Raw genomic sequence first — 12,929 nt, forward strand, 5'->3', positions numbered from 1 at the left:
ATATATATATATATATATATATATATATATATATATATATATATATATGTATATACATATATATATATATATATATATATATATATATATATATATATATATATATATATATATATATATATATATATATATATATATGTGTGTGTGTGTGTGTGTGTGTGTGTGTGTGTGTGTGTGTATTTATATAGATAGGTACATAGATAGATAGATGTTGCGTGTGTGTGTGCGTATAATCTTATAAATTGTCCAAATTGCTCCATTTTCACAAAGGACTCCCGGATAAGCCCGAAATCCGAGTGATGAGAAGTTCGTACCGAGTGGGAGATGCTCTGGAGGCGACGTGCACAGCGAGGCACTCTTGGCCAGCCTCCACGATTTCCTTCTCTGTCAATGGCGAGCACATTCATGTGAGTCACTCTTTATTTTCGTAATTTTTATTTTTAGACTTTATATCTGTAAGTGATTCTGGCAAGTAAAAATCATTAATTTATATAGCAGAAATAATTTTATATGCTGTTATTGTTTGATGACAAAGAACCTGTCTTTTCTAAGGATGATATTGTCATTAATTGTTGTAATCTTTATTGTCTATTTACCAGCTTTTTGGGTAAATCGAGGTGTCCATTTGGCTGTTAATCTATTTTCCTAAGTCATCAACACCGAAAAACCCTTTACGCATGTCAGTGTTTTAATTTAAACAACTAAACGTGTAGAGAGAGATGTAAGCACTTACAATGATCGTAAATTGGTGCCAATTTATTTTAATTGCATGACCATCTTCGACTGAACCGTTCCAGTGCTCTGAATTGCAGGAGAGCAAGGCGTTACTGATAAGTTTACAACCAAATTAGAAATTTAATAAACTAATATTTTCCACGCAAACGCGGCAACAATGACTTTTGAAATACACAGAGCAACAAAAACGCTGTAAGGAAACAAAGACTACGTTCGTTTGCAAGTCATCAAAGCGAAATCATATGGAGAAACTGCCTCCTGACGAACAGTTATCGACACTCAGTATCTTAGTCATGCGATAGGATTCATAGATTTCGATACAATTTTGTCATAGGAATATAGCCTCTCCTGCAACAGTTACAAATAAGTTATACCATAGGCCGGAGTCCCTATCGATATAGAATCTATATCGATAGGTCCTCCATTCTATAGTGTAACTTACGAGTATATGTAACTGTTATAGAAGAGGTTATTTTCCTATGATATAATTGTATCGAAATCTATAATAATTATTATTATAGATGATGAATTTTGTATCCAAGATCTTGGATATGCATGAGGCGTATTGCTTATAATTTAGTTCTTTCATGGGAAGAGTACAGTGTCCTTGGAAATGCGAGAAGACAGTTCTTTCATAATGTATATACAGGGTGTTTCGAAAGTAGAGCCCCGCCTCCCCCCCTCTACAGCATAAACTAAAATTGATATGGACAAAAGCAAAAGTAATTCAGATCAGGTATTTATTTAGGTTTCTTTCCGAGTATTTAATATTTTATGTGGCCTCCATCTGCCTGTACCACATCCTGCATTCTTGAGGGGTATGATTTCAGCAAATTGCAAAAAAGCTGAGACTCAAACTCCATTTCCCTGAGCACTTCGGTCACCTCTCTTCGCAGGTCGTCGAGGCTTGGTATACCATCATAGTTCACTGTGAGTGCTTCAACACGATTCTTTAAGATACTACCAATGTTTTCACACACATTAAGGTCAGGGGAGCTACCTGGAAATTCACTTGATGAGAAGAAATCGATACCACTGTTTCGAAGCAGCTCCTGTGTCTGAAGAGCCTTGAAACATGGTGGCTTATCATGCAAAAATGTGACCTCTTCAACAGATAACACATTTTCAGGATCTTTGAGGAAAGGAAATACTCCACCAGTAAGCACAGTTACTCTGAAGTATTCGCCATTCCATGACTGTCTTTTTCTTTGATGATCCACATTAACCGTTTGGCTGTGAAACAGAGAAAAATTCCCAAACATCCAGGAAATTTCACAACTTGGCAATAGCGCACATCATGCTGATATCACCCAACTTTGCAGCCCAAATGATGTAATTTTTATGATTTGGCTTCCTGACTGTGTAAATGAAGAATTCATCTGATGCGGCAACATGGAGAAAGTCAGCTTCATCCCAATCTTTAAGAAATGAACCACAAAACCATGCACGGTCTTCTCTCTGTTGCTGAGTGATGTTGGGCTTGCTGATAACATGAAATGGCTTGATACCAGATTTTTCCAACTCACAATATACAGCAATATAACTTCTCTTCTTTCCCCTTTTTGTTTCTAGTTCAAACGCTAATTTACATAAAAACTTTCTTGTTCTACCCACTGCCTCAGCTATGATGTCTTTTGACTCCTGAGAGAGAGGACTTCAGGCCTTCCCAGATTCTCACCCTTTTCGCGATGACAGTCATATGGATTTTTGTTCCAGTTTCTTCTAACAAAGGATTCATCTCTTTTAATGTATTTAGCTATCCAGGAACGTGAAATGACCTCTCTGAAGGTTATAGCCCGGATTCGGTTAATCCATCTGATTTCCTCCGAGACGTTAGCCATGGCTGTAACTAACTCCGTCACTCAGTCTGAAAATACAAGAAATGTAAAATGAAGAACAGCTTAATAGAAACTTAAAATAATGTACTTGGAGATAGGCTATAGCAGAAAACTTCATAACTTTCCATTTGTTCAGTGGAGGGGGGGCCTCTAATTTCAAAACACCTGGTAGTCAACTCCACTCACAGGTTAACGAGCAGTACAGGTTTCCCTTAGAGTTAACATACTGTTTACTGAAGAAATACATCATTTCATTGCATAAGTAGTTCACCTATATAAACTGCGATACAAGAACTATTTCTGCTTACTTACGAATCCGTAATGCTGATGAACAGTCACAGTGAGATATTGGAAGGACATGCGAAAAATTGTAAAAGAAGAAACAGAACGGAAAATTCCTCAGAGTTTGCTGTATCTTGCCATGAGGTCAGGAAGGCCTTAAAACTTTACAGCAACAATATGCGTGACTGTTTGACAGGACAGTAAAACAGACAAGAAAAAAAAAAAATAAATAAAAATGTCAAGATAAAAAAAAAAATACGGAACAAAGTAAGGATATGTTTTTGCAGAAACTGGGCTATGAATTTCGGCGAAGCATGGTTTGTGTCAGGTTCTCGGAATGCTTTCAGTATTAATTGAATATTGAAATAATATTGTGTAGTAGTTACTGATTACGAATGTCATGGATATTGGTGTTTTTTAGTTCTGAAAACGGTGTTCACATGTATTTTTTCTCATCATTGAAGGGAGATGAATAATAAATAAGTAAAAAATGCACCGAAGTTTCTTCGGCGCAATCAACTTTTCTGTACAGCGTATAATGCTATATGAAACTCTCAGCCATGATCCATGAAACTTTCAGCCACGGCCCGGTGGTGGCCTGTGTTGTTGGCACCTATAGCGGTGTCAGACGCACGATCATGGCTAATTTTAACCTTAAATAAAATAAAAACTTCCGAGGCTAGAAAAAGCTAAGTAGACCTCAGTTTAACCAGACCACTGAGCTGATTATCAGCTCTCCTAGGGCTGGCCTAAAGGATTAGATTTTATTTTACGTGGCTAAGAACCAAGGCTACGAGGAACTTTAGCCTCAGTAGTTTTCAAGATGTGAGGGCGGACAGAAAAAGTGTAGACGGACAGACAAGTAGCCATCTCAATGGTTTTCTTTTAAAGAAAACTAAAACCAGTTTACATCAGTGCCAACTTTCTGTAACAAGAAATTCTGTTTGTTACCTCATTTACCAGTCAGGTTCTACAGATCTGCCCTTTTGCCAAAAAACAAATAAGTAGTCGTCAATCAAACACTTTTCGTGAAAGTATGTGGCATATATAAATAGAAATTGTTTACTCAGTCTGACCAGTGAGGGTGGTTGCTGGACGCCACAGGCATAATTATGGTTTCCATGGCAGTTCCCAGACTCACCATGGACTTTGGGAGTGGTTGAAGTGATATTCAAGCACAAAGAAATGATAATCTAAGATACATACACCAAGGGACTACTATATCTGTAAGACACAATGGAACAGAGTGGTGAAGAAAAAGAAAAATAAAAACAAAAGACAAACAATCTTCGTTTACTACATGATCACGGGTATTGCCGATCGCTGTATGACTGGTGTATGTCTGTAATGCTTTCTTCTTTTTTTCCTACCGCCTTTAAACATGAAGTGAAACTAATACACAGATTTAGCTACAGGCGCCCAGATCTCGGCTACAGCCTGTACTTTTCGCATATTCGTACGGAATGACGAAGGTGGAAAAATCCCTTATCTTTTAAGAGCAAAAACATTAGAAAACATTGGCAACGAGAAATTCGCCTAACGATTCTGACTCCATGACACCCACTTTTCTTTAAAAAGAAACGTATCTCCAACGCTAACTTTGGGACTAAGCAGGTAAATGAAAGCTGAACTGACCGTAAAATGAGATGAAGCTAAAAATGTTAGGGTCTTGTGAAAGTTTGATGTAATTAATGCTGCATAATACTTTTATTCAACGCTTTTCGGTTTCATTTTTGGCAAGAATATGGCTTCCTAGGAGGTCACATCAGCATCTGGAAACTTTTATTTCTTCGTTGATTTGAAACGAAAATTAACATTTTTTGCTAACGATGGCTGTTACATCGTCGTAAGAGCGGGCGTTTTCCATTAGCTTCTTTATCAAAAGGGAACTATCTTGGTTTGCCTTCTTTGGTGATTGAGTTCCTTTTGCTAGAGCCTATCACTTCCTTCGCCGGGCACCAGAAACTTCATCCAGTTGAAGCAGCAGATTATCAAAACGTCCTATTGCAGATTGTTGTTATCATTATTTTTACAACAAGAGCTTATTGCCACGTGCTACTCGTGCTGAGACCAGGGACTGCTGTCTCCCCTACTCTCCCAATCCCTTACCTACCCATCCCCCGGACAAACAGGTTTGCAGGAGGAGGAAGATGTCTCCCCTACCCTCCCAATTCCCCTACCCACCCCGCCCTCACCCGGGGCGGACAAACCAGTTTGCAGGGGGCGGATGCCTGTGTCATGTCTCCCCTACCGTCACCCAGGAGAACACAAACAAGATCAAATCCTCTCGGATTTTATTATTATAGATATTTTAATTAGACCATGAAATCCAATTTCCAACCTCTCACAGAGCCTCCCGAAGGATCTGTTTTTAATTGGACTGGAAAGACTGGACCAAGGTCAAATTTAACAGCCAATTGAATGGCCAATCCATCACCCTCCATTCTTTCCACATGACCAAACCGTGCAGTGACACCCAAGCTCTGTTCTAAGCAGCAGCTCCCTACCTGGATATAACTGTACAATGGTCATCATGGCGGCATGATAGATATTGGTGATCGCAATTTGAAAGAGGCTGATCTCCTTCTTTAAGATGGTCTCTATTTCTTACCTGCTTTATATATAGTAATGGTAATCTTCTTAGACAGCAAGATATGCTATTCAGTTATATTCCACATAGGAAAATGAAAGGTGCTTTTGTAAGAATATGCCCAACAGTTTCGTCCTCCAATGGACCTCTTCTTGGAGCGTTTATTAAGAAAAGAGAAAAAGTTTACAATATATGTAGCCAAGAAAGGCCTAAAATCTTAAACATATGAAATACCGTCACCAGAAACTAGCAGTTAAAAAAAAACACACACTCACAACAGTAAAATACTACAATAAAATAAGAACAGTAGTTGAATAAATGAAACTTACCAAAATATCTAATGAGGCAATATGTCCGTTTGAAACAGCATAACACTAAGTATATATTAACAAAACCATATTATGTGATAGTTAATGGATAACATTATCCAATTTGTACTGTCGTCTCATAACATGTAAAATAAAAGGATCTAATTTATATAAACCAGGAGATAAATTAAAATTTTTACCTTTGCCATGAACAATGCAAGCTGTTTATCAAATTTCTTTCAATAAAACCTATGCTCTTAAATAAAATCTTTGACCCGAGGCAGTCGATTAATAAATTAACCATTCTATGTATTTTAAACTTATAGCTAGAACTTACAACTGCCCTCACAACTACAACCTCAAAAATTAAATAATACCATCGTCTTCTTTGTCAACCGTAAGAATTATGGAGGGAACTAAATTATTGAGATCTCTTTAGGTTTTCTGAATGTCAATATAAGTTTTCAGTGCAGCAAATACATCGTCAACATATCTCACCCAGAAAATAATATCTGCAATAATTGAATTAGCTATTCTACACTCATAAAATTCCATGTGAATATTTGATAACACTAGGGACAAGCAATTACCCGTCTGCATTCCAAATTTTTCATTAAAAAGAAAACAAGTGTCAACCACGCACAGTCTGATTAGTTTTAAAATGACATTGTTATGCAGAGATATGGCATGTTTATTTAGTTCACTGGTTAAGAAAAATCTAAGACGTCGTTGACAGGTACTCAAGTGAACAGACTTTTAACATCAAAGCTTACCATTATTTCATCATATTTTGGAGTTTTCCTGATTAATCTGTTTTACAAATCTTGTATAAATTATTTTCAACATCAGAATCAGGTATCGTACCTACAAGTGATCCAAAATGCAATAATGTTATCTGCAGGAATTTAGAAATATTTACAGTTTATGAATATAGACACTGAACCAATAGTACTTGGTGAGATTATTGAGGACAGTAATGGTTTATGCCATCTTCCTTATGGGTTTTGACAAAGATGACAATGGTATATTTCATCCATTTTTGGATGTTAAATAGGGAAGTTCTAGCTATTTACAAAATTGTAAACATATAGAAAATTTATTTTTTCTGATTATTCCCAAATATCTCTGTTTTTGTTTGGAAAATTGTTTAATTATTCCATTTTAAATACGCTCACATATTTTTCTATATAGATTAGAAATTAATTGTTCATAAATATCTTGGTCATTTAACAGAACGTTCATTTTATCTACATAGTTTACTCGATCCAAAAATAACAATAACGTTTTAGTTTTATCTGCCCTGGTTGTCCCCGATATTGAAAATATTTACATTGGAATTTTATGAACATAGAATAATCTAAATAAACACTTATGGCAGATATTATTTTTCTTGGTGAGATATGTTGAATCAATTATTTGCTGTATTGAAAATTTATGTTGACATCCAGAAAATCTTAATGAGATCGGTTGACAAAGATGACAATAGTATTATTTCATTCATTTTTGGTAAATTGCAGTTGTTGGTAAGTGTCAGTTCATGAGCCGGCAAGTTCTATGATGTCCAGCTAATTTTAAAATAAGTCACTCCATGGAAAACCTGACAAATAACAATCTTATAAATAATAATTACTCCTCCCACAAAATAGACGTAAAACTCTCAGCATTAAGATCAATGTTTCTTAGAGCACTTAATACTTGCAGTCCAGAATTTATCAATGAGGAATTAGAATTTATATACAAAGTTGGTGCTCAAAATAACTTTGAATGAGAAAATATTGAATACAGTCTAACGTTAGCTAGAAAAGCATTTTACTCATATGAGGAGCAAAACAGAAAACTGAATTTATATCTTTCCCATACCATCCCACATTAGAGTCTATAGTCTACCCCCCTAAAGTTACTTGGTTTTGGTGCAACTTTTTCATATCCCAGCACCATTGGTAAGAGTCTAATTCGTAATAGTCCGGAAAGCAACGAAGGAGTAATTTATAAGATAACATGCAAGTGAGGTAGTTTTTATATAGGACAATCTCGGAAGGCACTCGAAAAACGCATTTCAAATCATTAATATAAGAACAAATAATACAAATAATGTTTATTGTGTTCACAGTGGTATGTGAAATTTACCAATTGACTGGCTCGGGTCGAAGATTTTATTTAAGGGCACAGGTTTTATTGAAAGAAATTTGACAGACAGCATGGATTGTTCATAGCAAAGTTAAAGATTTTAATTTATCGCCTGGTTTATATAAATTAGATCCTTTTATTTTACATGTTATGAGACAACAGTACAAATTGGATAATGTTATCCATTAACTAACTATCATATAATATACTTTCGTTAAGATGCACCTAGTGTTATGCTGTTTCGAACGGATATATTGCCTCATTTGATATTTTGGTAATTTTCATTTGTTCAGCTATTGTTCTTATTTTATTGTATTGTTTTACTGCTGTATGTTTGCTTTTTTTTCAAACTGCTAGTTTCTGGTGACGGTATTTCATATGTTTAAGATTTTAGGCCTTTCTTGGCTACATACATTGTAAACTTTTTCTCTTTCCTTAATGAACGCGCCAAGAAGATATTCATTGGAGGACGGAACTAACGATTTTTCGGTGGTCTCGGTATAATGCTGTATGAGCCGTGGCCCATGAAACTTTCAGCCAGGGCCCCGTGGTTGCCGGTCATATAGCGTTGCCAGACGCACGATCATGGATAACTTTCACCTTAAATAAAAAAAAAAAAACTACTGAGGCTAGAGCGCTGCAATTTGGTATGTTTGATGATTAGAGGGTGGATGATCAACATACCAACTTGCAGCCCTCTAGCCTCAGTAAAAGTGCGGAGAGAAAAAGTGCGAACGGATAGACAAAGCCAACTCAATCATTTTCTTTTACAGAAAACTAAAAGGACAAAAGGGTATCCATCCATCAAATTATATAAATGGTCCTTATAACAGATCAATAACGCCTGATTGATCGAAAATCATAAAAATGAAAGCGAAGGATGTTTTGATGGTGGGACAACAGAGCTGTTCATTTTTGCGAGCTAAAACTCTCAGAGAGAATACCCATAGTAACTCAAGGCCTTGTTGATCTCAACTTACCTTATGCTTTCCTCTGTGTGTGTGTGTGTTTTTTTTTTTTTGTGGTATTATATGGCATCACACTAATAGTTCAAGGTGCAGTTGTTAATAACCTGCAAGATTTATTTCCCGTATGTACATAAAGACAGAACTGCATGCCTGCATATGTATATCCTTAAGTATATATGAAGATAATGCACAGATTTATGCATCAGTTTAATTTGACGTCTGTATCCCATATTATTAGGGAAATGTAACGCTGAAAACGACAGTATTGCGGTACTGGACGCTTTCACCTCTTTCATTTCTCTCCCTTAGGCAGAGCCAGGTCGCGTGCGGAATATGGGCGTGTCCAAGGACAAGGGTCATTCCTATTTCCCGAAGGGATCCTATACCTCCACCAGCATGCTGATCCTTCCCGTAGAGAGGCGATTCTCGTCCAGCCTCCGCCTGGGGTGCCACGCTCATGTGCAGTCTCTGGAGAAGGCCAACTTCGTCACCGTAGAGGTCGAGTTCGGGATCTCCAGCGTGTTCTCCTTTTTCAATGCAGGTGAGATGAAACTTTTCGTTCTCTCTTCTTATGCACGTTCTTTTTATTGCCTCTATTAGTTTATAGCATCGAGGGAACTAAAAGCTCTAGAAGTGGAAATACGCTTTGGAACCAATGCAAGAGTGGATATTGATTTTAATATACTTTCCTTTTTTGTATTAGGTACGTTTTCGTATCTTTATCCCAAGCCACATATCGCTGACATGTTGTCATATTTGATGTATTGTCGCTGAGCAACAGCAACTTCCTCATTTCTATTGACAGGTTCGCCTCCCATGTCTTTTAAAACTTTATTTGTCTCACAATGGACATGATAAATGAGGACAATAGTCTTACCGAAAAGCATAGTTAGTAGAATAGCAGTACATGATTTAATTCAGATGAGCACAATTTTCATAATGAAAGCATAAACCTGTATAACATTTGCCATTTTTGTAAGTAGAAATTTTATATATATATATATATATATATATATATATATATATATATATATATATATATATATATATATATATATATATATATATATATGTGTGTGTGTGTGTGTGTGTGTGTGTGTGTGTGTGTGTGTGTGTGTGTGTGTGTATTATACATATATGTATATTATACATATATATGTATATATATATATATATATATATATATATATATATATATATATATATATATATATATATATATATATATGTATATAAAGAGAAAGAGAAGAGAGAGAGAGTGTCTATAATCTCTCTCTCTCTATATATATATATATATATATATATATATATATATATATATATATATATATATATATATATATATATATATATATATATATATATATATATATATATATATATATATATATATATATATATATATATATATATATATATATATATATATATATATATATATATATATACACATATATACTGTCATCAAGGGTCAAGAGGTCAAAATATTACAGTGAAAATTAACAAGTTCTTGTAAAAGTCAGGTAAAATTACCTCAGCCTAACATGCAAAATAGTTACTTTGTTTACTGCAGTTATTATAATGTATCATTTACTATTCTTAAGTATTCAGTCTAGGTTACTATTTAACATGGCTTGTCTAAAAATCACTTCAGTATTGTGCCAATTACCGCTTTATATCTTAAGATTATGAAAATTTTCTGGAGTGAAAAGTATTTTTTTAGTCCTTTAATTCTTCATATATCTATATATAAGAAAAATTATATTTTGAATTTAATATACAAGTGTTGATTATAACATATTTTACTTACTTCACCATATGGTATACACAGAAACCTTTTAGTTTAACACGAAGTGCAAAACAGAAACTACTGACCTGCAGAACTTGAATTTCAGCACCTGAGGGCATTTAACCTGCACTGCACTTGATATTAATCCTAAGGTCACTTAAGTATGAGTCTAATATTCTTTTCATGGAAGAGAGAGAGAGAGAGAGAGAGAAGTTGATAGTCTCGAAATTCATCACGCGAAATGACGATACTTTATTTCAGGATTTTCCTTAGTAAACGATGTGTTTTGTTGTTTCATTTGATCATGATCGAATTGATAAATGATTTTAATGTAATGGGAAAAAAATATGAAAGGACTTTGCAAAACAGTAGTTGATTCTAATTTGGCTGCCGTTCATCGGGGTGTCGAGAGAGAATCCAAAATATCAATACTTCCTGTCCCTCTTGCTCACCGTATTTCTGAACTTTTTATAACTACCTGATAAAGAAATAAACCACACTACAAAATATAATCAACAATGTATTTAAATCTTTATGCACGAACTTGCTCTTGTTTCTATTCGTGCACGCAATCCTTGGTTAATAGTTATAGTATGTTGTAAATGGTTTTTTTTTTTATTAAAAGGTCTGTGAATACCAGTATGATTTACAGCATGAGGCTTGTGCACAAATAAAGGAATCCAAGTAGTTAAATAGCAATTCCTTGTGCGGGCAACAAAATTTCCATTATGATTCGACTGAACTGGGCTACGTTAGACGGGGCTTGAATGGTAAACTGCACTGTCAAAGATTTATTAGTATTGTAGATGGCAAATCTTTTTTCTGAAAAGTTGACTTTCATAGAAGAGGAAAGGAGTTAGTATGATAATCTAATGCGCACTTGCACTCAGTGTCAGGCTTTACTAACCAACTCGACAAGAGGGGAGTGGACTGACTCAATTTTTAACAAAATCATGAAATGAAGTTTTGCCTTGTTCGGAGTTAGGGATGTTACTCACCTTGTACATTTTAACATTTGCATATTCTAACATCACGTTGGAAGACGGACAGGATGTTTATCACAACAGGTAAAAGACAACTGTAAGCAAAAACACAAATTTATTATAAAAACTAACAGGAAAATGTGTTGACAAAACAGTGGTATATTTCTTAAGGCCTTATTTTCATAAAAATGCGAAGTTCACTGTTTGTGTTGTGCTTACCCTTAAAAGTATTTGTTTGAAGATGATAGCTATTAAAATGTTGAGCGCTGTTGAAAACTTTCTTTACTAATTCTTTAAATTTTTCCTCCTGAAGGTGTCGCTTGCTGGACTTCAGACATCGTTCTGACCACGATGACCTTGGCGATGCTTCTGCTGCTTCAAAATCAGTTGTAATGATACGCTAGTGAAAATGAATATGGAGAGGAAGACTTTTGATGGTGCTTCCCCTTTTCCATTGGTTAATGGAAAGAAAAGGAAATGTAAAGAGAGATAAAGTATGAAGAAAAGCAAACAGTTTTAGTTATACTTGAATTCACGGAGGTTTTTGTAAATATTGATTTTCTAATGAAACATATCGTGTGGCTTCATTTTTATTTTCAAACGAGGAAGGAAACGAAAGAAATGAATTACCAAGAGTCTCCAGAAAAAAATTAGAACCTGATACATTAATAAATATAAATGATAGAGAGAGAGAGAGAGAGAGAGAGAGAGAGAGAGAGAGAGAGAGAGAGAGAGAGAGAGACCTTGCGCTTTCAATTGTTAAATACCAAACTCATCGCATTCATACACAACGAGATACAAGTCATGCACGAAAGTTCATTTGGAATTCTTATATGAGATTGATTTTATGACGGACCTATTATCATGAAATCATCGCTACTAAACTCACCTTTTTCATCAACCTAATTTACAAAAAAAAAAAAAAAAAAAACCTAAAATGAAAAAAAATTAAACATAAAGAAATTAAATATATCTCCTTTCCTTCTGTTTAAGCAAAATATATTCGAGGGAAACTGTAATGCCATTCTTGAACCTTTTGTATTTGTAATATTCGACCTATTTGGGAATATGTTATACATACCTACATACGAGTACATACATACATACATACATACATATATACATACATATGAGAAGCTTTTAAATGAATTTACAAACACATTATTTCGCGCTGAATAGATGAGGAGAAACACCTTTTATTTTGAGGCAAGCAGATAAATAGATATTTGTAAAAGAGAAGTCTCGCAAAAGAAAAATAGAAAATACTAAGAGCAATACTGCTATATGAGAGCATCATCAAACGCAAAAA

The 12,929-nt window shown here is 34.8% G+C and overlaps 1 protein-coding gene across 1 annotated transcript; it reads left to right on the forward strand.

The window, feature by feature from the left end:
• Window positions 1-276: 276 nt before the first annotated feature.
• Window positions 277-12,551, forward strand: LOC136835692 (uncharacterized). Its single transcript, XM_067099545.1, has 3 exons — window positions 277-407; window positions 9,158-9,389; window positions 11,934-12,551. Exons 1-3 carry the CDS (start codon window positions 300-302, stop codon window positions 12,011-12,013), a joined length of 420 nt encoding a protein of 139 aa, XP_066955646.1. The 5' UTR covers window positions 277-299; the 3' UTR covers window positions 12,014-12,551.
• Window positions 12,552-12,929: the final 378 nt, after the last annotated feature.

Source organism: Macrobrachium rosenbergii, chromosome 55, assembly GCF_040412425.1.
Source record: "Macrobrachium rosenbergii isolate ZJJX-2024 chromosome 55, ASM4041242v1, whole genome shotgun sequence".
NCBI lineage: Eukaryota > Metazoa > Arthropoda > Malacostraca > Decapoda > Palaemonidae > Macrobrachium > Macrobrachium rosenbergii.

Bases quoted from the DNA above. Each gene is read 5' to 3' on its own strand.
- LOC136835692 (XM_067099545.1), top strand. From the start codon at position 300: ATGAGAAGTTCGTACCGAGTGGGAGATGCTCTGGAGGCGACGTGCACA. The intron at 408-9,157 runs GTGAGTCACTCT...TCTCTCCCTTAG, and splicing joins TCAATGGCGAGCACATTCAT to GCAGAGCCAGGTCGCGTGCG. The intron at 9,390-11,933 runs GTGAGATGAAAC...TTCCTCCTGAAG, and splicing joins GTTCTCCTTTTTCAATGCAG to GTGTCGCTTGCTGGACTTCA.